At 44.9% G+C, this 27,626-nt stretch overlaps 1 protein-coding gene across 1 annotated transcript; it reads right to left on the reverse strand.

The window, feature by feature from the left end:
• Positions 1-623: 623 nt before the first annotated feature.
• jag1b (jagged canonical Notch ligand 1b) lies at positions 624-27,317 on the reverse strand. The gene is made up of 26 exons (XM_038737138.1): positions 26,961-27,317; positions 26,411-26,716; positions 19,844-19,895; positions 17,111-17,368; positions 16,537-16,597; positions 14,157-14,287; positions 13,942-14,061; positions 12,255-12,368; positions 12,049-12,162; positions 11,852-11,965; positions 11,370-11,416; positions 10,713-10,886; positions 10,154-10,304; positions 9,075-9,239; positions 8,701-8,814; positions 8,463-8,576; positions 8,184-8,297; positions 7,650-7,766; positions 7,007-7,034; positions 6,490-6,575; positions 5,793-5,906; positions 5,593-5,702; positions 4,204-4,443; positions 3,446-3,577; positions 3,058-3,199; positions 624-2,483 (listed from the first exon to the last, which is right to left on the reverse strand). The coding sequence occupies exons 1-26, from the start codon at positions 27,015-27,017 to the stop codon at positions 2,020-2,022; spliced, it is 3,639 nt and encodes a 1,212-aa protein (XP_038593066.1). The 5' UTR covers positions 27,018-27,317; the 3' UTR covers positions 624-2,019.
• Positions 27,318-27,626: the final 309 nt, after the last annotated feature.

Consider the following 27,626-nt stretch of genomic DNA (forward strand, 5'->3'; position numbering starts at 1 on the left):
CTGCGTGTTCATGACCTTAAGTCGTAACATGGAAACAACATGGTCACTACAAAGATAGGTTGTATTTTTTAGCGCAGAGCGTTTAAACATATTAAGCCATTTTCAGTATGTGAGCAAAAATAAAGTGTCATCAACTCAACATTTACTTTCTTTTGGCTGGTTGTGGATCGTGTATCGAGTTGTTCCGACTTAAGGGGGGCGTTTACGTGACTTTTCCCAGTGAGGAACTAGTTTTTCAGATCATTTCGACACCACATGAATGCAAGGTAAGTCCTAACATGTTTAAGGTCATTCTCAATAAGTGTTGATAATCAGTTGAACTACAATGTAGGCTTCATAGGCCTTCTAGTTTGAAAGTTTTTAGTTAAGCCTGCTACTTAAACCAGACCAACAAGGGCAACATTGTCTGGGGATCATGAGGAATGAGGGTATTTATGTCTCCAGTATTGACTTAATGAGGATGGCTTGCTACAACGTAATTAGCTGTAAACACATTTGGACAGAGACCTTGCTCAAGTCTATGATGTCTCTCCAGCAGCAGTTCCCACGCCAGCTGCATGAGAAACCTTTCATATGCTCCAAAATGTTTGGCTTGATGCATCACAGAGACTCTTAACTCACTCTCCAGAACAAAGACAACTTTAATTCTCTTTTCATACAAAATATTTAATAAATATGACTTTCAAAAATATATTGCCAGATCAACACAATTCTCAAGTTCATAACACAAAAGTCAAAAAGGACAAAATGTTGCCATGATCTCAAAGGGTTAAATGAGATAAAACATGTTTGTCTGTAAGAGCCTCATTTTTTAAAAAGAAACAAATGTGCACAGAAAGCAGACTCTTGCAGAGAAAGGCAGTGTATCATCTGATTCTACAGTGCTCCCATTGCCCCCCTACTGTTCAAGTACTCACTGTCTAGCTTATGATATTATGCTGACTAAAGCAGATGGGAATTCTGGCGTGTCATTGATGTGACTTGCCTTGCAAGTTGGTGGATTTTGACAACCTTTGAAATGTGTCAATGGGTTAAACTGAAGCTGCTGAAGGGTTTTTGTTCCCTTAAGTATTAATCCATTAGTGGCAAGCAATATGTCTGCCACCATGTCCGTCCCTCTCAGCAGCCGGGATCTTTTGTTGTCCTAACCTCACTTGCCTTCAATCAAGGTCCTGGCAACAAATAATGAAATGTCAAATGTGTGGAAAAACAAAACAAAAGCATTTCTTTCAGGCGAAAAGTGCCCATCCTTTGTTTTCTTTGAAATTTGGCTTTTATAGAATGCGTTGAAAAAAGTAATTGAAAGAAATTGTAGGCTTCCACAGCTATCAAAACCTTCAAACTAGACAGAACATATAAATAAAAAGGAATGATATCTTAAGGCTCTTGATTATTAAGTTAATAAATCAAATATACACAATGATTAATAAAAAAAAAAAAAAAAAAAAAAGTACATATCTACATGTTCTAAATCGACATAAATTCTTCATACTGGCAGCAACTGCTGACATTGAACCCTTCCCTCCCCCGCCCCAAAACAAAATAAATAATAAAGTTGATCTTTTTTCTCATTTGACAGTTGCTGAAGTCTAAAGCTGAAAAGGCACTTTCTCCAAACAGAATTCAACCACATACTGAAAATAATTAGCTCTAGTGTCGAACACGTCGGGTAGTTTTAGTCATTGTACAACAATTACATCAGGAGCCCCTTCCATGTGTCCACTAAATCTAAATTAAAATAAAAAGAGCAAAATGAAATGCAGAGGACGACACTTTTGCAACTAGTTCTACAGTGAAATGTATACCAGTGCCTTGTGTTTCCAGCCAACCAAAGCAACCGTCACTGCCAGTGTAAGCCAGCTTGTCAAAACTTAAATTAACACGGGGAATATCTGAAAATACTGTGGGGTCACGACTGACACGACAGTTTACTAACTACACATGCCAATGCTCCCCTGTTTCACCCACCACCGGGGTGTGAAGGCATAAGGCTTGGTTGCACAGCAACACAGCTGTCTGCTATACAATGTAGTCCACCCTGTTTATGCTGTTTGCCGTCTCCAAGTCTCTGTTGTCCTGTTTATTAGTCCAGTTGGGATTTTTGGATGTGGAGATGGGCGTCTTCTCGTCCCTCTCCACCAGTGTGTATGCTGGCTGTTTGGTAAAGCGGCCCTTCTGTAAGTGCCTCTCCTTGTCGTCCTCATCCCCCTCGGGATGATTTGTCCTTATTTTGGCAATGATGGAGTTCTTGTTTTCGTAGTCTTTGATGGCCACCGTGAGGCCCACATGCTTCTCTATAGGGTTCTTGATCTGGTTGAGCTGCTCCCGTACATTGTTGGTTGTGTTGTCCTCTGAGCCAGCGGCCGACGTCCCATTGTGGTTGCTCTGTTTCCGCCGGCGCCGCATGCACCACAGCAAAATGGAGACCAGCACAAGGACCCAGATGACAATGAAGATGGAGCTGAGGAGGGGCACTAGGTAGTCTGACGGAAGAAAAGACAATCACAGGTCAAAGAGACGCTACAACTGTGTAAGAATCAAGTCCCAATCATTCAAACAATACACAAAAGGTTTTATTATACTACTACTAATCATTAGCATGCTTTTACCAGTGCAACCTGACCTCTCAGCCCTGAACAGGGGAGGAGGCTGCTTCTATTTGGCCGTGGCGGCAGTCTGCTGTCACTATATTGATGAATGGTGGACACATGCGGGAGTCTCACTAGTCACAGTACGAGCCAATCTAAAACCACGCAGCCAAGCAATTCTGCTCTTTCCATCGAAGTCCTGGCTAGATTTGTTTTAAGCTCCATTACAACTGTCATGAGATGGCAGACCTGGGCGGCCCGAGTTATGTGGGAGGATTAGGAATTCTTTTTCACACATGCACGTTTTTCTTTGGTGCTCGGCCCTGCTGTCATATTCAGGGATTGGCTCTATTTCATCTGACCTTTTCAAAAAAAGTAGAATGTCCTCCCACCTTTTTCTACAAATGCAAGTGTGTGCAAGTCTGGAAAACTTCACAGGCAACAACCAGAGTTTTGAGGCTGTTCATACCAGTTTTGCTGGGGCTTGGCACGCGCACCTCTGCGATGGAAGTGATGATGGTGTTATTCCCGTTGCGTTTGCTAACCAGGTCGATTATCCTGTCTGTGATCTCTTTAATGGGGCTCCGATCCAAGAGATGGTCCTCGGTAGACTAGAAGTGACAAGAAGAAAGTGAGGTTTGAAATCTGTTGGTTTGTCTGGCCATTGATCATGTGTACCTGCTGTCAACTGATGACACAAAACAACCAAACCTTAATCCACCACATGTCCCATAAGAGCATGTCTTTATGTTGCTAAGAATAAGGTCATCAGGGCATAAATCAAAGAGGATTTCTTTTGACTATGCATTAATAGAGGCAAACATATGGCAGACTGGGAGTGGGAGGGAGGTACTTACGATGCAGACGTGGATCTCGTTGCTGGCTGAGAATGAGGGGTCACAGGTTATGGACACAGAATGCTCCAAGGAGAAATTCTTCACTATGTACAAGCGCCTCAGCTGCTTACACACATCCTCCACAGTCAAGCTCTGTACACGAAGAAGAAATGAAACAAATGTTAACGCACATGGAAAAATAGAGGGCAATCAAGAAAAAGGAAGAGCTAGGCCTGCATTTTGGAAGTAGGTTCAACATGCTATCTGGTTGGGATCCACCTCATTTAGATTAAAGACCACAGACTCATATGCTTGTCACTATCTGCTGTCATGCTTGTTAAGCAACTGGCGAGTGATGATCCTATGTGGTGACAGAGTCGCCAGTGGTCCTGTTTAGCTCAAATCCATATGATCCTGAAATTAATCTTGCAGTGCGGTCGGGTTAAGAGGAAATTGGCATGAGTTGCGAAGTCGGGAATGCTTGATTTTCAGAAGCACCAAAAGTTGGACGCAGTCAACAAAAGACAGGGAGAGAAAAAAGAAAGATCCTCACATTTTTCTTCCTGGAACACATTTTAAAAATACATGACTGAATTGTTCAGGAGTCTTAGACTAGAAATAATTTTGCCCAGGAGGGATGGTTCAGCAGTTCTGAAAAACTTTCACAGATTGCTGTTCCCAATCATTTAAGCGTGGCAGTGGAGGAGAGGCATGAAACATAACCCCAAAGACTCTTTCATTCATTCACTCTCTCCCTCTCTGGTGCCTAGGTAACTCACTCGAGGCATGGTCTCCTTGTTGAAGGTGAAGGTGATGTTGGCGCAGCTGTTGTCCTGATAACTGGAGCTAGGATGGCATTTGGTGGGAGGCGGGGGAGGGTTGGAGTGCCAGCACTCTCCGAGGCTGAGGCAGGACTTCACAAAGCAGTGGTTTTCCCTGATGGGGATGCAGCTCTGGCCTGAAGGACACCCGCCTCGACCTTTGGCACCCAGGTGGCATGACATGGGGCCACACCACATCTGGAGAGAGCAAAACATGACAGGGGAAACCGTGTTGAGATAACGTCAAGGACCCTTCGTTAAATTAAACACATATGAACAGGACTACAGCTGATGATTGGATGGGCTGCCATGACATTTGGTATAGACATTCATGTCCCCGTCAGGATGAAGTGTAATAACTTTGGTGATTTTGTAGCAGATCAAAATTTCACTTTTTCCAAATTTCACTTAACGACCAAATTACCTGCAAAACTAATGGCATTCCCGTTAGCCCCATCAGTAGTTTTTGTTCAGTTCTAATTAGCAAATATTAGCACACTAACACACAAACATATTAAACCTGCGAAACATCAGCATGTCAGCAATATCATTGAGAGCACAGCAGCATGCTGAAGTTAGCATTCAGCTCAAAGTTCCTATACAGCCGGTTTGACATTTGTTGAACTCAAGAGGTTCAATCCCCAGTCCGGACAGTAAAAAGATGCAATCAATGGCACAAGTTTTCCCAAGTCAAGAATAATAGTGGCTCTGAAAAGATTCCTTTCTCTCTGTTGCATATCAAGGGATATGCTTACGCCATCTACATTAAACACACAAACCACTGTTAGCAAAAGTACGGTAAAACCCAACTATAATTGCATTCACATTTCAGACTACACGGTAGCCTGTACTTCAACAGCTCTGGATCATTTTCACCTCATGATGCATTTTCCTCCTGAGGGGAGCAATATCAGTGAGGCACCATTGTTCGTCTGGCAGTTACACAAACTTGATGATAGCACTACTTCAGGCCTCTACTGTATATCACCCAATCTTTGCTCAGTGTGACTTTGGGAGATTCTTAACTGGCATCAGACAGGTATTTTCGAACAGTGCGATTGTGTTTCTTTTCAAAACAATCATCTCTGTATAGAATTTGACACTCCCAAGCCAACTCCACCCTGTGAGTGTTGTTGTGGCCTGACATGGCCCTACCTGAGATCTCTAAGATAGAGCCTTCCACCACCCACACAACCTTTTGAGCCATTTATCGAGTGTTTTTTTCCCCCTCCACAGTTCTTCTCCCAGTGCTTCACAGTACTTCACGTACAGAGCCTTCATAAATACATCACTTTCACATTACTTCTACATTTAGTGCACAGGCAGAGTTAGTGCGTTTGGCCATACCTTTGTGCAAACAACCTTCCCATTGGAACAGTGGCAAGTGTTGCAGTCTTCCTCCCATTTGACTCCATCAGCGGTCATGTGTCCATTAACAGAGCAAGGTTTTCTTGTCACTGTTACATAAAACACAGTATTAGAAATATATCCAAGAAGGTGCGTTTGTTAGGTGGATTGGTCCTTTATCATCTAGTGAAGACTTCTACCTTCTTGACAGTGGGGTCCAGTCCTGTCTGGTGAACACAGGCAGCGATAGCCGTTGATCTCATCCACACAGGTGGAGCCAAAGGCACAGGGAGAGGACTGGCACTCATTAATATCTGTCACAGAGGAGAAGAGCGAGAGGTAAGAAATGGCTCCCTTTTTTTTTTTTTTTTTTAGCACACTCAGACAGCACACAAATACTGGGTTAAGCTGTCGGCACACAAATCTAATGGCAAAATGAACTGAGGTCGTGTATGATTTGAACAGTACCATAACACACTAGTTAATAAACAGGCAAACATGCTTTAAATCAACCCTGGACGTTATTGCCCCACACAGCTTTATTACAATGCAGCATCATTAGCAGGTATGCAGGAGCTAAAGGCTGGACTTAGCAGAACAAAGGGTTTGCAATGGGAAAGAATGTGGCCATCTGAAAGCCTTTAAGAGGGAAAACAATCTGTGTAATCAGTGTCAAAGAGCATGGCTGATTAGCTGTTGGCCTGCTAAGCCGGTTTCCCCCGGGGACAGCAGCAGGGCCCGGTGTAGTGACACTGAAATGACTGGGCCTGGCCTGCAGCCCAATGCACAGATAATTGGCCGGCTAGACCTTCCATTTGGAGCGACTGTGACGGTCCCGTGGCCCGGGCTCGCTCTAAAAGGGATCAGGGAGGAGTGGGAGGCAGGGTTAATACTCACTGATCCGACAGTCTGGACCAGCGAAGCCTGGGGCACACTCGCATCGGTACCAGTTATCCCCGTCGACGCAGGTTCCGCTGTTGTAGCTGCGGAGGAAAAAAAATAAAATGATGGGGTGAGACTTCAGTTTGTATCTCAGGCTTCTTTAAAAGATGGACATCTATCTATCTATCACAACTCTTTTAGGCTGTAATAATCTCACCAGTCAACATATTAATAATAATAAATCATACATTTCTAAAAAAAACGCAATTAAGACAATCAGACTTTTTCCTTTTTATAAGAGCGTGTGGGTTTGGGAGCGAGCTCCAGTGGTGTGTGGTTAACTAAGAGTTCCGCCTGTTGGAGTTCACAAAAGAGAGTTAGCTGATTGCATCCCAGGAATGACAGGGATGGGTGTACGCCTGGTTCTCAGCAGAGAGGCGGTGAGAGAGAAAGCCTGCAGGTGAGAAACTACGATACAGGAGGAGCACCCTGTTTACGTCTGTCAAAATCTACAGGAAATGTTTCTACTTACCATGGGTGTGGACTGCAGTCGTTGGTATCTGAAAGAGAAAAAAAAAAAATAGAGAAAGGGAGGGGAGAGATACAACATAGTGAGTGTGTGTTTATGTCCTCTCATGTATGACTGTTCAGTGCACATCACAGCAAAAAGAGCACGTCTGAGCTTGCGTGTGTGAGGCGTGTTGTGCCGGTCGGCCTGGACTCTGCACCGCATGATTACTTTGCACAGAGCAAATGTCCACCACCACCTCCACATTCCCACCTCAGCTGTTTCTCCCTCCCTTACAAAAGTGAGAGAATGTTTTGGAGTACATGCGTACAGGGAAGCCAGGGAAAAGGAGGAGGGCTGAAGAACAAGCCGACATGTCACTGTTTGGACAGGAATGCAACGACAAGAGGGGAGAGAGGAGTGTGTTGGATGAGGGGGGAGACATCTGTCTTCACTTTCCTGAGCCCCTTTCTCCCTCCTCCTTCTCTTTCTCCTCTCATGGCCGGCAGCAGCCAGAGATTTTTTTGGGAGGGGAATAAAGATCAAGAAGGGATGGGGGATTCAGATTTAATCAGATGCAGGACTTCACCTCTGCACTAGGTAGCAGGAGGTTTATCATCATTTAATAGCAATAACTGTCTACCATTCCCCTTTAAAGAGTACTTACTCTGGGTGCACGTGGGACCCTCCCAGCCTTCCTTGCAGACGCAGGTAAACGACTCCCCTGTCACCACACAAGTACCTCCATTCTCACACGGGTTTGGAAGACAACTTGAATTTTTGGCTGAGAGAGGGAAAAAGAGAAGTAGTTTGTCAGTGATTTTTTCCCAACTTTAAAAAGGAGGATTATCAGTAAAATCACTGTTCAAAAAGAGTCACAGGAGACTGCTGTTGGTTTGGCTCTTTTTTTTTTGGTCGGGTTTCCGTTTTCTTTGAGGGAATCTGCATTCCACGACTTTGAAGTGTATTGTCAGTGCAATCAGGGATTTTAAGCGGATATCTGTCAGCACTCACAAGAGAGGGAGAGGGGAAGGGAGGGAGCGTTGACAGAGTGAAGGGATAAAAACTGTTTGTGGACCTCGCGGATCTGACAGATCTGATGAATATCTGAGACAAGGCCGAGCTCTCCCATAAAGCAATCTTCTGTGTGTGTGAATACATAAGAAACATTAAACCAAACCGCCCTGACGGTGTGACTCACCTATGTTACACGTCGTACCCTCCCACCCAGGGGAACACTTGCACTGGAACGTGTCGCCCTCGTCGTGGCAGGTGCCTCCGTTGTTGCAAGTGGCTTCATCGCACTGACTTTCGCCTGAGGGGAGTATTTTAAAATCTTAAGGTTGCTTAAGCTGTGCACTCAACATGAGTCTAACTACACACATGATTGTATAGAACACTGTAACTATATACAACACATACCATAAGCCTGCATGGACAGAATACATGGGTGTGGAGGAAGAAATAAAAGGGCTCTTACGGGAGTGGCATGTCTTTCCCTTCCAGCCATTCTTGCACTCGCAGAAGAAATCAGTCACCAGGTCTCGACATGTCCCTCCATTATGACAGGGGTTGGTGCTACAGTCATCGATGTCTGGTGGAGACAATTGGAAGGGAGTGTGATTCATGTCACATCAGAAAACATACTTTGTATGTATATAGGTAAGTATATAGGTGTGGGTTTGTTTTGAGGCGCTTTGAAAACAAGTACTACTTACTGATCTCGCAGTGGTCGCCCTCCCAACCGTCGCCACAGATGCACTGGTACACGCTGACTTTGTCAATGCAGGTGCCTCCATTGCGGCATGGGTTACTCTCGCAGTCGTTGATATCTGACATGTTAAAAAATAAAATGAAAGACAAAAAACATGAGATTGAAAAAAGTTTTTTCCCTTTTGGGAGGACATACAGTAGAGGGCATGGTCTTGACTCGACCTGGGCCACTGCCGTAAGGACTCAGCCTTAATATTGGTAAGCGCGCTACCAGGTGAGCTACTGTCCCCCACTTCCCCAAGAATGTGCAGAGGCCAATCAAATTTATTGATGTTTAGTTGTGCCCTGTGTTGTGTGTCTGTGTGATATCTGGACTTACTCTCGTGGCAGTAGGTGCCTCTGAAGCCCTCCTGGCACTCGCAGCTGAACTGGCCCCCGGCCTGGCTCCGGCAGCGGCCGTGAGGTCCACACACATTTGACGAAATGTAGCGTTCTCCTCCCGGCGTGCTGTTCGACGCCACGGCAACTGTGCAGCTATCAATCACTGCGGAGAGACAGTGAAACAACTGACGAAACCTGTTTCAACAAATACTCGTTCCAAATCATAAAATGCGGTTTGTGTTTTCCAAATGAAAAGGAGGAATGGGAATTTAGTTTAATTGCTGTGTAGTGAGAGAGCCAACAAGTGACAGAGAGAGAAAGAGAGAGAGACAGAGGATGAGATTAAGGCCCACAGGCCTTTACAGATAATAATTCAAGCAAGTTGGTTAAAAATTCCCATCTCCCAAAAAAAAAAAAAAAAACCCAGTATCATATAAAAAAATTTTACGATAAAAGAAACAGCGATAAGCTGTTATGCTTTCATAAGCAATTCAGAGTGATCTTTTTCACTCTGCACTGAAATCCCTTCCTTTCCCCCTGTCTGATCAGGTTAGGAGAGCGAGGTGAATTTGCTCCCCTGTAATCACTTAATTCTTGCCAAGAGCAGAGAGAATTTCACCACCTGGTATCTGACTCCGTGGTTGGTCCACTCACTCAATTACACACACACACACACACACACACACACGGGGGGGGGGGGGGGGGAGGTAGCCCACCAAGTCATTACCAAGAACACACACAGTGCTATCAGCCTTTTGCCAGATTTTCAAGGAATTCAGAGGAGGGGAGAATCACTGGAAAAGCTTTGCTGAGGAGATGGAGGGGGGCATTCATCAAGGGAGCTGCACTCAAAAAAAAAAAAAAAAAAGCTCACCTTGGCCAAGAAACTTCAGCACACGAAACTAAAATATAGGTATTGCCCTCATGGGAAAAATGTGGGCAAAGTGTTCAGGCAAATGTTGAAGACCTGGCCTTATTCAGCAGTTTACTACAGCATGCTATGCAGATCACATTACAGAAATGTTCTGGAAAAAGACAGAGCAAAAAGCTTGTGGTTATTGCAGGCAGGAGATGTACCTTTACAAGTCGTGGTGCGACAGTGGTCTTTGAGGTGAGAGCAGTTTTTGCCCTCGTAGTCTTCCGGGCAAGCGCAGTAGTAGTCTGTGGCCAGGTTGAAGCAGGGCGCTCCGTTCTGACACGGGTTGGGAGAGCAGTAATCGATATCCAGCTAGGAAAGAAAGGTATTGAATAGAGAACGGTGAACCTGATAGCTGACATAGTTTCTGCTACACTAAACAGAGCAAAACCCACAGCATCCTCCCTACAGGCTGTGCCAGGAAACAACACACGCACAGCGCTTGGAGGAAGGGGGAAAACAAGGCAGAGACATAGGAGCCGTCCTCTGAGTCTGGGCTTCAGCACTAAGGAATGTATCCCGCTGTAGCCAGGAGCAGCTTCAACAAAGCACTCCCTTTTAAAAAAGGAGGACTGTGGAACAACAGCCATTTAAGAGGGTGGGGCAGGAAAACTTTACAACAAAACCAAAGATACTGCAATGCCGGCAGAAAAGGGGCTAGCGAGATGCATGCATTTGTGCTTTATTGTGTATGGGATAGTGGTGGGACTCGTGTCTCACCTGGCAGAGATTTCCTGAAAAGCCAGCCAGACACAAGCACTGGAAGCCGTTCACTTCGTCCTGACAGCGCCCGCCGTTCAGGCATGGCGAGCTTGCACACTCGTCGATGTCCCTCTCACAATGCTCGCCAGCGAAGCCAGGGGGGCACATGCAACGATAGCCGTTTACCAAGTCCTGAGAGAAAGGAACCAGGGTTAACCTCATGCAGCCACAAATTTGATCAACTGCTTTGATAGGGTGGGGTCCAAACAATAACTGTCAAACCAGAGAACAGAACGAAGAGCACGGAAGGGGTGGTGGGGGGGTAGCGCAACAAGTTTGGGGGAAGATTATAACAGCTACGCAATTATTTCAACACATTTTCCTGGCACGGGCTCAACACAATAATGTTTATGGTAATTTAATCTAATGTGGTCAAGAAACTTGTGTGTCCCTCCCATAGAAACCCCTCTGAACCCACTCCCCTCAGATTTGATTTCAGAGAGGAATTCCACAACAATTCCACTGTCGGTTTGGAGAGAACAGTTTACAGCTATTTATATGACCACTGTAAATGTCTCAGGCTTCAACAAAAAGACACAATAAAACAAACAAACAAGCTAGCAAACAAAGCAGTGATACCAGATAAAGCTAGATGGTTTTTGACTCAACACGTACCTTGCAAGTTCCCCCATTTTGGCACTGGTCCTTGCAGTCGTTTATATCTGCACAGGAAAATAAATCTGAGGATTAATTCTGAACAGCTTGACTAAATAGTCTCTCTTTGAAAACAAGTCTGTGCTTAATGTTTCCCATGCTAGGGGCCTTTAAAAACATTGTCGGAGCTAGAGAGTGCTCTGTAAGAGCTGGATAACGTGGCTACAGAATCAGTACAACACAGTATTGAGCAATCCTGTCTACTGCCAAGTGAAACTAGTCCTGGGATTGTTTTGAGCCACCTCTATTCACCACAGCCTTGGCCACACACAGGGCTAATAGTGATACAGCAGATTAATTTACACTGCAGGAAAAGGCTGCACTTGTCCAACTGTTTGCTTTACGCCTTCATGTTACAGCTTTAATTGAAAGAAGGAAATTAAGGAGGGAGCAGCTGGACAGGTGTCCCGTTCCACAGCTGCAACTGACAGCCTTCAACTCACTGGTTTCGCAGTTCTGCCCTGTCCAACCAGGGACGCACTCGCAGAAGTATCCACCAATCAGGTTCCGGCATGAGTTGGCATTGACACAAGGCTTGCTATCGCATTCGTTGGCATCTAGAGCGGGAGAGAAGGGGTTAGTGGCATTTGCATGTGCAGTTGACAGGCGTGGAAAGAGGAAAAGAGGCAGGGTGGCTCACCTATCAGACATGTCTTCCCTGACCACTGTGAAGGACAGTGACACTTGTAACTGTTTACCAGATCCTGGCAGGTACCCCCGTGACTACAGGGGTTTGGAGAGCAGTCGTCAACATCTAAGCATAAGAAGTCGATTTTGGTTAGTCAACATGATTTTCTCTGTGAGGGTACTGACATTTTAATGGGTGCAGGTTGAGTGAATTCTTACTGATAGTGCAGGAGGGGCCGCTCCAGCCTGGCGCACACTGACATTCGTAGCCATGACTGGTTTCTGAACAAACCCCTCCATTGGAGCATGGATTGGACAGACAGGCATGTTCCGCTAGAAAAAGAAAGAACATTTTTGGAAACAGGTCTCACACACCCCTTGTAAGTCATTTTACATTTAACAAAGAAACAAATTTTTTTTACGATACTTAATTTGTGATTAACTCTAATCGCACAGCGTACCCTGTGCTGGACAAACTTCACTCTTTTTTGCTGATAAGCTGATATTTTGATTGATGCTTGTCTGCTTTTGTAGCTGCCATGAGAACATTTCACTCTGACATCATGTGACCTATATTTACCCTATTACTCATGAGAAAACAAATGAGATGTAAAAATGCATTTCAGCTTCTGACTCTCTACCCGGAACATCTGTCAGCAGAACACACCCACAGGTTGACACTTTCCCTCACCCATTGCCTACCCCTCCTCCTCCTCCTCCCCTGCCCCAAAAACCTGCTCACCCCCACCACACATCTCACTCATTATGTGCCCGGCAGACCACACCACCAGGAAATCATCTTTCATGCTAAGTTGACCTGACCAACGCACCGTGACTTCCCTTTGACTCCCCGCCATTCTTCTTCTGAGACGCGGCACAAGATGAGAGACAGGCAGGAAGGCGAGCGGGAGAAGAGGAGCCTCTGCCCTGGAGTTTCTCCTTTATGGACTAGTTAAGGATGAGTGGGTCCCAAATGAATCAAAAATTAATGATTCACTCTGGTAATATCTAGGCGTTTGGAGGTGATCAGGGGATGGTCCTTGGTATGCTGGGGGTGGGGGGGGCCCTCTGGAGTCTCTGTGTTACAATAGCCTGATGTATCCCCTGGTCTGAGGACCTCCTGTTACGAAGGGCACAGTTTCCTGACATCTCTGCAGTTAAGCTGTCAGCACCCTGCGAGGCTCAGATTTAATGAGGAAAAAACCATCATCTCCATGGTAAGTGTTCGCAGCAGCTGAACCTTAGCACCACACCCATCTGTCTCAAGTGCTTGAGGAGCGAAGGGACGACCGGCTCCTGAAGATCAAACCGGTGGATTACCTGACTTGGGGGCCACTCACACTGGAGTGGAAAGATTATTGCTGAGTTACCACCTCCTCTGATTACAAACTCAAGGCACCTCTGACCTTTTGTTTGTAAGACAAAAGCCCAGAACCTTCCCATTTATTATAACTGCAAGCATGATTTTGAAACCCTATAAAGATTAAATATTCTATATGAATTTTAGGTTCCAAATGTGGACTGTTTTATAAATAAAAAAAAAAAAAATTAAAAAAGGGAAGTTCTGGGAATCTTGGAGTTGCTCTGATTTTGCCAGATCAACAATTTAAGCAGCCTTAAAGTGGCAGCCAGGCAATTTAGTACTGCACTTCCACAAAGTTTGGGGACCTTTGAGAGACAGATAAAACAAGGAATGGCCAAATCGAAGCAGCAGAGGACAAATATTCAGACTCTGTGTGAATCAACCTCTACAAAGACTTGTTCTCGTAACGCAACTTGCTTCAGGATACATGACTCATCACAAGTCAGCTGAACTCTGAAATCAGTAGAGTGTCCTTTAAAGCTTGCTAACAATGACTTTGCAGGACAGATAAAAGTTATCTTGTAGAAGATCACTGACACACACCTCTCTCACAGTTGGCACCAGAGTAGCCCTCAGCGCATGTACACTGGTACTTGTCAGGTCCTGTGTTGATGCATGTCCCTCCGTTCAGGCATGGCTGGTGAGTGCCACAGTAGTTCAGATCTGGCAGAGGAGCATTTCACACAGTTTAGTTTGTTTTGACACAACACGGGCCACTCCTACAGAGACTGCAACTGAAATTAGAGAAGGGAATTAACCTTTATCGCAAAGATGGCCGCCCCAGTTGGTGTCGCACAGGCACTGCCAGGGCTCTACACAGGTGCCATGTACACAGCCAGGGTGGGGGATGCACTTGTCACAGTACTGGCCCTGCCAGCCATATAGACACCTGCAAAACACAGAGAGCGCCATGCTGTCAGCCTCAGAAGTGGGACATAAAATGAATTAAAAATCTGCTCAAATACACACAAACACGCCACAGCGACACATGCTGAACATTCAGGCAAATTCATAACATCTCAGTGGTCAGATTATCCCTGTGGTATCTGAAAATGCTAATATCTTAATCTTCTGCTTATTCCAAATTCCTTCACAAGCAATACAGCAATAATCTGAACTTAATGAACTACACATTGGTGTATACAGCATGGAGCTGAACAAACGAAACAAACAAAGAGGCAGTATTCCTGCCCTCGCAACTGGGCTGCTTCTTAAAAGACCACAAATGAATCTTAAATAGCAGGGTGTTTATGCAACAGCTTTTAAACAATACTTGGGGACAGGGAAACAGGGGAGTATTTTGCATTTTACCAAAACAGAAAAAAACAAAACACTAAATTACAGTTCCAATGGGACCTTTAGCACAGCTAACATTAGCATGCGGCCAGACGCTCCCTTTAACAACACCGTGCCTGTGGCTTGGCAGTAGACATCCTTGCAGAGAGGAGTGTTCAGCCCTCCTCTCGGCTGTTATACTGCTGCTCATCCTGGTTCCCATGAGTCAGGAGTCGGGCTTGTGCCCCAAGGCTGAGGAGGGGAACACAGCTTGCTAACCACTTAAATGTCCAGGTTCATAATTATACTGATAATGCTGCCCTTTTCTTCCTGGGCTCCATAATTAAGACGGCAATCCAGCCTGGCTGATAAGTCTGCTCTTTAAAAGGTGACGGAGTGGCGATACAGTTGCTGCTGTTTAGCCTAGCGACAGGAAACAGTGTCCCTCGGGGGGAGCGGCGCACTGATTAGCCCCAAGAAACGGACGGACTGTAAAAATAAACGCAGTCGTTAAGTAAACCTCAGTCTGTGATTAAAGAGGCTATTCTTAAAAGTGTGCTAATCCTCTCCATGAGAAGCGAAGCAGGATTCCCCAGCAGGTTCCCAAATCATTTACTGTTATTACACAGCCAAATTACTGGGGAATGTGACATTACATTGTGCAGCACTGCTGACGCACATAAGGATTTTAACCCTCAACATTAAAACAGTCCTCTTACAAGAATATTGTGGCAGTGCAGTTCATGCTTTTCAAACCAGTTTTCTACTGTGGGTTTTTTTGTGGTCTACAGGTGCACTGTTATTACTCTGTTAGAAACAATGAAAGCTGAGGGTATCATTAAAAAGTGCAGGCTAAAAAGAAAATCCCACAGAGCGCCATTAGCTGTGGCTCTGCTCACATCAAGTTAGTGACAAGGAGGTTGCCCTAGCCTGCAGCCAATGTTGCTATGTACTGCTGTTGTGCAACCCAATGCAACAACCCAATGATGGGAAACTCACCGACTACAACAGTAGTAGAGCTTGCTTGGAGAGTTTGCTGGCAGAGTGCATATAAAACAAGTTAAACCCAGAGCTTTAAATATAGCCACACCTGTGCAGAGACTAAAGCAATGCAACCTCTTGTTCTGCCGGTGGCCACACAAGCACTTACATGAACCCTGATGATGTCAAAAGCTTGGGAAAACAACAACGCTTCTGCAGAAAATGAACAAACATGATCGTCGCTGTGCTTGATTTGTGGCCAAATCAGACAAACTAAGAAAGCAACCAGTGCCTGAGCTGTGTGGGAAGAGTCGGGCAGTTCAGGGCCTCCTCCAGGATGAGGATGAGATACAACGGTTACTGCACACAATGCCCCACTCTGATATCCATCTGCGACTGGCTTTTCCTCTGGCTGTGTGCATAAACAGCATTAGGAAGCCATTAGCTACACAAACAATACACTTTAAGGCTCATCTGAATGTTACACGCGATTTGACTGATAACGCTTGCTTCATTAGAGGGAAACACATAGGCACCATTTCCAACATGGGGTCTTGGCATATGAGCCTCTCCTTTTCACAGACTGGCAGCTCGGACAAGAGATTTGCAGCTCAGCTGGCCGCTCTGCTAAAGCCTGGGTACTGATAGTCTCTTGGCCAGAAAACCAAGCACATACAGGGAAAGCTCCATGCCATTACAGAACTGGTGCTTGGACACAATCCCTACATATCTGAATGATCCACACCACAGGCTTCTGGCACCAGCCTCTATAATAAGTAAAGGCACTTGAACAAACCATGTTTGACATATTACATCATAAAAATGGAGTAAAACACTTGATAACAGTCTAATAGATCCTACATAACAGCTTAGGTCACTTACTTGCATCCCCCTGGCTCCTTACATGATCCATGTTCAGTGCTGCACCCTTGTCGACATATAGCTAGAAGAGGAAGAAGAATCACTGCCTGGTAACTAGATTCAAATTTACACATTTTTTAGCATATTTTAATTATAGCAGTAAATGATACAATTACTACCCTCGATGACATTTCAGCCTGTGAGAATAAACACTGCTGTCAACAAACAACCAAGCTTGCCCTGACATATAACAAGTAATAATATTTAACAAGAAACTGACTATTGCCTGGGCTGATTTCCTGGGGATAAAAATTTATTCCTGGTCATACAAGCAATAAAAAACATTATTTAAATGGTAAAGGAAACAAGAAAATGCTGTGAGGATTCAAAAACCAACTCCCCATTCATTGCAAACCACGCAACAGACAGTGTATCAGCATGAATCACAGATTGCAGTCTGGCTGCTAGTTTTAGAAGACTCTTTCATGGTCATAAATGCTAATCCAACTGTCTGGAGCAGCTGTCTTGATCAGTATTTCCATTTTGAAGTGATGTCACCCATCACTTCACGCTGCCATTTCAGCAGGGGGCTTACCTGTGTTGCAGTCAGGTCCGGACCAGCCTTCCAAACAGGTCTTGTTTCCATTGAAGTCGCACGTGTAATGCCCGAAGAATTCATCCCGAGGCCGACAAAACTTGTTGCAGCCAAAGCCGTAGTAGTGCTCGTCACAGCTAACCCGGATCTGGTACTCAAACTGGGCCACGAGGCCATTGTGAGTCAACTTCTGCCAATGCAGGCTGGGGTTGATCATGCCAGAATGAGATGCTTTCTCAATCAACTTCCCATCTGCACCTAAAAACATACATTTTGACACCATCAACACTGACTGCAAGATTCTTGCTAAAAAATGTATTTCCTTTCTAAACTATGTTAGTGTTCATCAAATGTTGGGAGATAACAGTGGAATGCAGCATCCTACATTATGCGTTTGGGGGTTGCTGCAATGTTCTCCGTGATCATACAGTGGGAACCCAAAAACGCCTCAAAAATTGTGACACAAATTGCGGAAGATCTCTTAGATAGCAGATTATATGTAATTAAAGCAACTATGTGTGCTGGAGATGAAGAAAAGTACAAGGAGGAAATGCAGAAAAAAGGAAAAGGCTGCCTGTAATGAGCACTCTTAACTGCTTTTTTTCTCACGCTCCCTTTTCCAACTCTCCCCCGGTTGGTTTTTGATTCTCAGGTTTACAGCTTGAGGATATTACTGGTCTCAGATGCTGCCCTCTGCATCTGCTCAGGCGAGGACAGAACCACAGCCGCCATAAATTACAGCGTGAGGACACCGATGCCACAGTCATTGCTGGGAAGCCTGCCAGTGTGCCATCAGACTGCCTCTCTCGCATACATTCTTGTACAAACAGCAGTCAAAGCGGTCTTGAGTCAACTCTTTTCACGCACTTACAAGTATCTGTCCTTACTTCAGTTGGGATCAAAGGCCCAGCCTATGTTGTGATTGTGCAGTCCTTATAGAGAGCCAGAAACAATACTTATTTTCATGTCAAACAAGAAGTGGTCACGGCACTGTCAAACAGGCAAGGACTGACCTGGGAGCCAATGGCTGTAATGAGCGTCACACACAGAGCAAAACACTCAGAGTAAGTAAGCATTCTCTGCCCAATCTCCAGAAACTACACTGTACACATACATACCAGCCTGGCACATTGACACCACTCATTCACTCGCACATGTAGCACTCGCTACTTAATATCTAAATCTTCCACCTGGGAGAGAATGAAAAATATGTCACAGCTGTTATTTACTGCACTCACATGAGCAGAGGTGGCTGACCGCTGGGTGAATCGCTCCTCTGTGTAGTATGATGCAATGCGGCCAGCAGTCATTTATTTACTATGCAGTGGTGTGTATAGGGGCCCGGGAGGGGCGTACTGAAATCGCAGTGCCCGGTAACATTTCGCAGTGGTTTGGAATTCAGAGCTCAGCTTTGCGGCATTTCTCTACCGACTGCTGGCCTGCAGTGTCAGGAGTAGCACATCCTTACTACCTGCTGCCTGGCTCAGAGTTAAACATAAATCAGAAAAGCTTTTAAAAATAAGAAAAAAAAAATAAAAAAAAAAAAAAAGCTTAGAAAGGTCATGCTTGAGCATCGAATTCATTAAAATATAGAAAAAGTCAAACTTTAAAGCCGTAAAAAAAGGGACTACTTTTCTCAAACACTGGGTATACACTGATAGAAAGGTGCTCTGGAGTAAGGATTTCAAAATAACATTGATTAAAAACTAAATTATAAAAACTAAAATAAAGCTTTTAATTAGGAATCAGTTGGCTTTTAAATATCAGGATAGTCACAACATATGAGGCTGTCCCAGCTGTGAGCTAGCCTGGTGGAGCTCAGAGGGGCTTAACCAGCATTGACTGTGTATATTCAGGGGGCTTTTCACACCAATGCCCTAATAGCTCTCTGGGGAGCGGCAAATACAGCAGAAAAGACCGAAACCTTGTTGACCTCAAACAGACCTGCATAAACAGGCACAGGATAAGGCTCTCCCTCAGCTGGGATCACCATGCTGTCGCCAATCTGACCACCAACCAGCAGGAATTCTAGTATTGTTAGCTGCAAAAAACCAATCCTGGCAAGCAGAATTTAGATTCAGCATGTTACCACTGTGTTCTTCCCACGTTCATGGGAAGAACGGCCACAGTCTTGGAACACTACACTACTTCCACTGCACATGCTCTGAGCTCAGTCTGCAGCCCACCTGTGCCAGAGGTAACTTTAACCTGTGAGACAGCATAGCTCAGGGGCCTCGGCCCCCTGCATTGTGACCAGGCTGGTCGCCGAGCTGATCTGGGCAGCCGGATGAACTCTGTGTTTCACGCCTCACTGACAGTGAGACAGTGTGACCCTGACCTTGGCTGGCAACACCTGCCATCAGTCATCGGCCAAATGAAAACATTTTCGTGGCCCTGTCTGTAATACTCCCCTCTTCTACCTCACCACACTTCCTTCTCTCTGTCTACCCGCCCCCCTATGGCCTGTCCCCGCTTCTACTTCTTCCCCCTCGCTTCCCTGTCCTGCTCTCCCGCCTTACAGGCACCTGTCAACACACTTTCCTAACCCAGACACACACGCACACCCAGTGGACCATGGGGAAGAGGGAAGGGGGTTCAGGAAGAATAAACTTCCTTTCCTGACCATCAACACGACGACTCCTTGCAGACATTACTGTAGGGTAGTGGATTGGGGGGCAGGGGACAGAAAAGAGAGGGGAAGGCAAGGTGGAAATGACAAGGACAAATACTCACCACTGGTTTCATTGTTGAAGTCCAAGGCTTCCACTATCAAAGTGTAGGACCTCTGAGGAAGACAAGACAAAAAAGGTGTGTTAGCCATGAGCAGGATCATCAAGCAACCACTGTTTCACAAAACAAACCTATACCGTTACCATTCAATGATTGTAAAGTCAATATGAGACATTTATCACTCAGAGAACCAGACTGGCTGACAGCTCTTTGTTAGTAACCAAACTAACTTGTACCAGGTCCCTGCACATTTTCCCTTTAACAAATAGCCTATCACATTGGCATTTTTGATACTTTGATAGAAAATCAATCTCCTTATCAGCACACTCAACAGTCAGGTTTGATGTTTGACATTATGGGACATGTTTTTCTTTATAAATATATTGTTTAATACTTAAAGCCCCCTCCTCCCAAAAAAGAAATCCAAATCGACAACTTTCCAGTTTCACACGAGCTCACCAGCCATGCCAATCAAGTTTCATCTCCCTCTCATTGAGTTAGCTTACAACGAGGCCTAGCACAGAAGCTGCTAACTTAAAACAATGATACCGTTGATCTGATTAAGAGGAGGATAAGCTCACGGCTGTGCAGAGGTCTGCGTCACAACGATGAAGATGACAGACTGATGGGCAGCGGTGGCGTGGTCTAGCTGCACACCCACCCAGCAGGAGGGTGTCTGATGCACCAAAAACCAGCCAGATATAGCTGGGTTGCACTGGACAGATGCTTGAGTAATGACTAGAATAAGTCAAAAATGAAAAAAATAGAACAAAAAAATATAAAAATCAGCCACTATAACCTTGCCCTCTTTAGAAACAGTTTATCCCACATGCTGTTTTCCCCACATGTTTATAAAATATGGTGAGACAAGTCTGTAGATGACTTCCAGTGTTCTGGGAGAGCAAACCTCAAGTGCCAATCACCATGAATGCTGTGAACAATCCAGACTGAAGTGCTTACGGACAATGCGTTTCAGGCAAAAAAAGGGAAGAGACAAAAAAAAATAAATTTGGAAAAAGGGAGGTATATGTGACGGATGGGGAGGCAGAAAAGATACAGAGAGAGACTGAATGAGTGCTACACTCTGGAGGGCCTGTCTTGATTTCAGCACTCCCACAAACGCTTTGTCTGATTCAGGGTCGGTAGCGCTCACACCAATATCAGCTTACACATTCACACTGCCCTGTGCCACAGTCATGAGGGAACGAACAATGTGCCTGCGAGTGCGCATGACAGAGAAAGTATGCGATTGTGAGAAAGTCTAATCCACACAGTGCTCGAGCATCCACTAGAGACACCTGCTTGTTATATTCACACACATGCTGGCCCCTAGCAGTGCTGCTCGGAGGCATTTCAGAAATTCTGGGTTGCCACTACGGCCCTCTTTACAGCGATGACTTCATGTTAAACAAACCTGCTTGAAGGAAACCCCCCTGTTCACTTTCCACAGAAAGAAAAATGGCTATTACTCACTGCTGAACCTTTTTCTTATGGCTTCACCTTGTTTTGTCAGCTATTCAACTTTCCATCTTTCCAGGGGTCATTTCTCTCATCCTGTGCCAGTGCTTCACTGCAATCAGGGAAGTTATTGTTTGAAATGCAGTGCTCATCAGCAACATGGGCTTTACAGTATGTTCTGTCTCACAATTGGCTGCAATCACTTGACACAGAACTCGGGTAAGTGAGTCAGTGGTAATGTGATACCTAATCATCTACTGCTACGGCCCAAACTACAGCTACTTCAATTACCACTAAGAACAAGAGTCCCCTGGCTTCTCTTCAAGCATTAGGCAGGATCATATTACTGCTTTGGTGTTCCCCTCATGTGTCCAGGACTCAGCTTCAGTGTTCATTTCTCCAGCCTGCCTCATCTTAAAAACAGGAACTTAAAACACAACATCCATCATCCAAATTTTAAAATAAGTCATCATTGCAACATTCAATTTACGTGATTGTGACATAAGAAAGCCCCCCCCAAAAAAGTGTATTCTAATACAGTTAACTCACCCTTTAGTGACCTCAAGCTATCTGAGCAGTTTTGAGCTGCATGTTATCAGTATACTGGTAGTTACCCATTAGGAGCAACAATGGATCCCTGACCCTGCCAAACAAAAACATCAACAAGACTGGTTCACCTGCTACATAACAAACCTACACACTGTGCGTACGGATGGGGGGGGGGGGGGTCTCATTAAACCACTTTGTGGGGCATTAAGTTTAATGGAACTATTGGCCGATTCGTTTTAAGACAGATCTAGAACAACATAACACACCATATTTTGCACGATTTGGACTTGTCTCAACATGGAAGCTATTGCAGCACTGTGATCATCATCACCACAGACTGATCATATATTAGTGCTACATAAACATGATTAAAGGCCCACACCATAAAAACATAATGGCCTTTGATTGCAATGTTTACTACTCACCTACTTGTCTAAAAGTTGCTGTTCATTTCAAGTACACTCCAGCTGAAGATTCACAGGCTTTGTTTATCTGACAATAACAGCATAGTGGCTTGATCTAACAAGCAGCCTCGCCATTATTGGGATGTTCAGTTCCAGACCAAACAACTGCTTCCAGAAAGTGAGATACTGCCTGACTCCTCATTCACTAACACTCCATAACTCCCTGGCAGTTATCAGCTTGGAACCATCTGCCTCTGCCAGGTTCACTTTTCCCAGGCTCCCAGCTGACTCACAACTTCTCTTTGAACTTCAGAGCGAGCACACACACACACACACACACACGTCCAAGTGCAATAAGTGTGGTTATATGTCTTATCTTTCCTGGCCAAGCAGATACTGTCCAACAGACAAGCAACACAAGTGATAAAGATCATTCCAGTTCGAAATCACAATGACTTGCCAAAGAACACTACTGAATCCTCTCAGTAGGGGAATTTTCCCAATACACACACACACACCCCTCATCCTGGCCTCAACTGAAAATGGAGCCATCTGATATCCCATTACAAGGCAATCTAACAAAATAAAAAAAGAGAGGTATGTCTCACGGAATAACAGGCAAAAGCCAAAGGTCTAAATAAAGGCAAGGCACAGAACAGATAAGACTAGTCTAGGGCTACACAGGAAATGTCAACAGTCCAGTCAAAAGGATGTTGACCTTCTGTATCAGTTTTCCTGAGTCAATCACTTTAATAGTATCAAACAGAGATCTAACCAATGATTGGGACCGCTAAGCAACACACCCTGTTTGCGATAAAGCCCACGCTCTATAGTCATGAAATGACAACTCTCATAATCACCTTCAAAGCCACTGGCTGCACTGATGGACTGGGAAGGAAGGAAGGAATGCATTGTTTGCCAAGACAGTTTCATCAGAACAACAGTTGGAGAAAGACTATTGTACAATCAACAGCTTATTAAATATACTATAAAAGTACGTCTGCCCGGGGATACGACAGAACCTCACCCCGACACAAGAATCCCACCTTCTGCCAACAAAAACAAAAGACACGCCAAACTGATTTTGGATCTCTCGCAAGGCAAACAAGATCAAAACATGAACCCGGGACAAGGAATGAAAGTCAAATTAAGCATTTCAATAAACAAGCAACCACTCATCTGTCTTTTTACAAGGGTCACCAACCATTAAAGGAAACAAAAAACAGGGTACAGGTGAAACAAATTAAATGCATTTTTGATGCATGTCATACAGCTTGAAACTACTCCAATAAGCAGCGAAGCATGAGAAGCCATCATGTAACATCACACTGACAACACTACATGTACGCTGAAAAAGTCCTTGTTAAAGTAGAGAGCAAAAGGGAAAGAACATGTTTATTTTCCCCTCTTTCACTTGAGTAATTTGCACTTAACTGCCACATCAGAGCAGACTAAAACAAACATGTCATTATTCCCAGAGCTGCCGGCAGCGCTTACCCACAAGGCTGAGCTGACTATTGTTCTGCGACTCACCTGATCACAGTTCTCAGGGAGCTCCGACTTGTCAACAAATCAATCACAGTTGTGCCAACATGCCCCAGGTCTGAGAGGACATGGCAGCAATTGTTGCCAAGTGAAAGAATGAGGAAAATGATATATTCAATATGGGCATAATGAGGTCTGATACGTGAGTACAATTAGGGTGCCAGATCTGCCAGGTCTTGATGTACAACAAGAGATTACTCATAAAAGTTAGCAAGTGAGCAGGTAAGTGGTGAGAAAAGCTCAAGCTATCCTCTAAAGGACAGACCCAGCCCCAATTGAAAAATGTCACCTCTTTCCTTGTATATGTGTAACATGGGCAAATATGCTGAGGTGGCCACAGAGGCAAGGTCACAGTTTGCCTGAGAGCCAACTTCATCACTGCTGAGTGTACTACAACTGCTTCCTGTTGCTTGCCCTGCACTGGCATTACAGCTGCACTGCCTCTATTATGCTCTGTAATCCTCACTGTAGTCACTGAGAGCACACCATTGTCCCTGCTTGATACACAGTGAGGGCCCTCACTTCTCTGTGGAATAAAAGCATGAAGCAGACATTGGGGAATTCATACAGGGCTCTAAAACAGCGACGTGCTAATGTTAAAGAAGTCCGGCTGGCGGCGTTGACTTGGATGGGTTGGCTCTTGTCCTACCTGATCTAAGCACATGTGCGTAGCCTCATTAAGTGCAGCAGTTACTGTGGGTGGCAAGGTTAAAGCGATGAAATGCCTGGGGTCCAACCGAGCGTGACTTAAACAAAGCCCTTGGCCTGGACAAGAGGCCAAATTCATGCAGCTCACAAGAGAGGATGAAGGGGGGGGGGGGCTTCATGAACTCAGAATACCCAAAAACCCAATTGCACCACACTGCCATCTGTCCACGACAGCCAATCAACTGATGATAAGGACAAAGAGTGATATCATACCTAACCTGATGATTGTTAATGTGCAATGAAGTAAAGCACTTGAAGAGAAGCTTAGGAGCAGCTCTGTCCCCCCCAAATCTCATCATCATTTATCTTAACATGACATTTCTTAATTGATATATTGTCTAAACACACAACAGAGATGCTTCTTTCATTTTCTACAGGTTTCACAGGCAATATAACCCCCTAGCGTTGGTATTTCCATGTGTCTCCTGCCCCTTAATAAGGTGAACATCCTCCATTAGATCTAGGACATGAAGGCCATTTACTAAATTGACCATGAGCCTATGTAGAAAAGAAATGGAGTAAAGCCATAGTCCTCAAATCTGAAATGGCTGCACATTTCATTTCAATGTCAGAGTTTTCAAGGAGGAATGATTTTTAACCAGTGAGATTAAACTAATCTGGCTCCCAGCATTCACGCCAACTTCGTTCTGGCATAGCTGAACATCTAGCAGAAACATTTGTCTTAAAAATAAATAAATAAATAAAAAAAAGGAGGTGCGAGGCGCCGGTGTCTAAGTGTAGAGCAAATAAAAAATACAGGCTAGATCAAAAAGCATGCTACCCTGCTGGGAACATTATTTTACTGGCTCTCGGATCATAGGGAAAATACAAATCTAAGTGGTCTGTTCTGCCCCACAGGGTTACACACATAACAATGTACAGCATGAGAGGGAAAACGCGCATGACCTTCCAGTTCTTACACCTCTTTGGGCTGTTTGAGGCCATCGCTGCGTACAATGGCTGAAACTACGACAAGACCTTCCATCAGGATCGAGGTAAAAATAGCCTTGATGTAATTGGACACACGCATACCAGCGGACTGTGCCTTTCACCCATCAGGCACAGTGGAGGAGTTTGCGGGCCAGGCCGTGGGGCCAGTCAGTCTGCGCGCACGGTCCTACTGTTTTTTTTCTCCCCCTTTTTCTCTTCACTACATCAAAATGTGCTCCATGTGCATGGCAAATCATATCTCTCACAGAGCTACAAACACTCCCACAGCCCTGTCAGGCCCATTTATTTACTCTACGGAGAAGAGCTGACACTTGAGGAAACCAGAAAGTGGGTTTTCACTCTGCAGTTACTGCACTGTGCAACGTGAGCAGCTGCCAGGAGGGTAGATCTGGGAGAGTGCAGCTCAGCTTTTCATCTCAACTTTTTAACGTGTGGGAATCAGGCCAGAACAGGGAACATATTTATGAGAGCATGCATTTTAAATAAAATAGTAGAATCCAGCCGATATGTTGTAAATAGCTCTAGATGAGAACAAGCTAAAATTGACGTTTCTCTAAAATATTTCATGTTTAATTATATTGATGAGTCTACTGGTTCTTAATTGGGGGGGGGGGGGGTGTATTGGCATGGTTAAGCCCCTCTACTCTGAACACTGAGGTTTTATGTTGTAGTTTTAACACCCCAACATTTATTTTGATAGAACAGACAGGTCTAGGCCTGGTGGAGGAAAATACATGCACCTGGTTAATTGGAGTAGATAATGAGACCGGAGCTAACTGCCGAAAGAGAAAGTCATTCTTTGTTTGTTGTGCTTTCTGTCCACTATTCTGGGGAGTGAGAATGACTGACGGACAGTAATTGCACAGAATTGCAGTGCAAACAGACTTTTTTTCTCTCTCGTTTGAAGAAGCGCGTCGGGAAACACAAGTTGTTTTATTTAAAGTCTCCAACTCACCGGCCAGGCAAAACTGAAGGGTAAAACTATCCTGGATTTGTCATTCCTGACAGAGCTCTTGAAAGAAAAGGTATTCCCTCCGAGGACAGGCGTAGATCCCATTCCGAAGCTGCAGGGCCCTGCAGCAGAAACTCTCGACTGGTATTCCTTCAGGCAAACTTTAAAAAACGTATCGCACTCGTCCCGTGTGCACTTTCTATCCGCCGTGTTCCGTGTGCCATCACAACACAAGCCGTTCAGCAGCTCTCTGTTAACATTGTGCATCGATAATATTTGCAACTCGAATTGTCCAGATCCCTCTGACACCTGTTGAAGACAGAACAGTGAATGCAATGGAAAATCTTGACCTCGTTTTATGAACATTTAGAGTTGTAACATTTTACTTTATTTGCACTTGCAGCACGCTAACTGGACACAATTGTGCGTGCGGCATGGTTACAGGTAGAGTTAGCATAGCCGTGCACAAATAAAAAGGCTACACACATGCAATCAAAGTACATCCAAACACAGTTGAACTGAGTGACCCTGCCCGCTCAAGTAATCCACATACCTTCGCAAGAAGGCAGAGTAAAAAGGCAGCAACGACTGAGCCCCGTCTCAAAATCATGCCTCCGGACTGCTGTTGCCACTCGTTTGTACTAGTCGTCTGGCCGACACACGGCACCAGAGCTCTCCTCTGGTTTAAACATGCACGAGTGGGAAACAACACTTTGATCAGCGGAGCACAGGTTCCCGATTCATAGAAGACCTCTTCCTTTAGGTAGCCTATGTCCCTCAACCCCTCCGAGCGTCTGCGCGTCTTCGTTATCCCGACAGTTTCCAACTTGTTGCTGAATAAAGTTTACACAGTGGCCATGCGGCAGCCGAGCCCACTACTGACTGACTGACTGACTGACTGCTGGCCCGAGCTGGAGCTGGCTGCACAAGTTCAACAGGGAGGGAGTGTCTACGGAGCCCCGAGCCTCCATATTCATGAGCAGGGCTCAGTGAGCCCGCCCCCTCTCGCGTTATGAGGATAACCATACGCTCAAGATTGCTTGTAAGGGCTTTCTTTTTTGGGCAGTGATGTGGTGGAAAAATATAAAAATGAAAATACACTATGACCTTCAGTCATATTGATAATCATCAAGTCATCCCAACCACAAACCTAAACATAAACGAATTACAATTTCAGACAAGCATCAATTTATACCTCTCACTTTCGTTAAAAGACATT

This window comes from Micropterus salmoides, unplaced genomic scaffold (genome assembly GCF_014851395.1).
Source record: "Micropterus salmoides isolate LMB-PRFRI ecotype aquatic unplaced genomic scaffold, ASM1485139v1 Ms_hic_scaffold_22, whole genome shotgun sequence".
Taxonomy (NCBI): domain Eukaryota; kingdom Metazoa; phylum Chordata; class Actinopteri; order Centrarchiformes; family Centrarchidae; genus Micropterus; species Micropterus salmoides.

Coding starts and splice junctions, on each gene's coding strand:
- jag1b (XM_038737138.1), bottom strand. CDS start 27,017: ATGATTTTGAGACGGGGCTCAGTCGTTGCTGCCTTTTTACTCTGCCTT. Junction 11,966..12,048: donor AGGGAAGACATGTCTGATAG/GTGAGCCACCCT, acceptor CTCCCGCTCTAG/ATGCCAACGAATGCGATAGC. Junction 7,767..8,183: donor GGGTACGACGTGTAACATAG/GTGAGTCACACC, acceptor TCCCTCTCTCAG/CCAAAAATTCAAGTTGTCTT.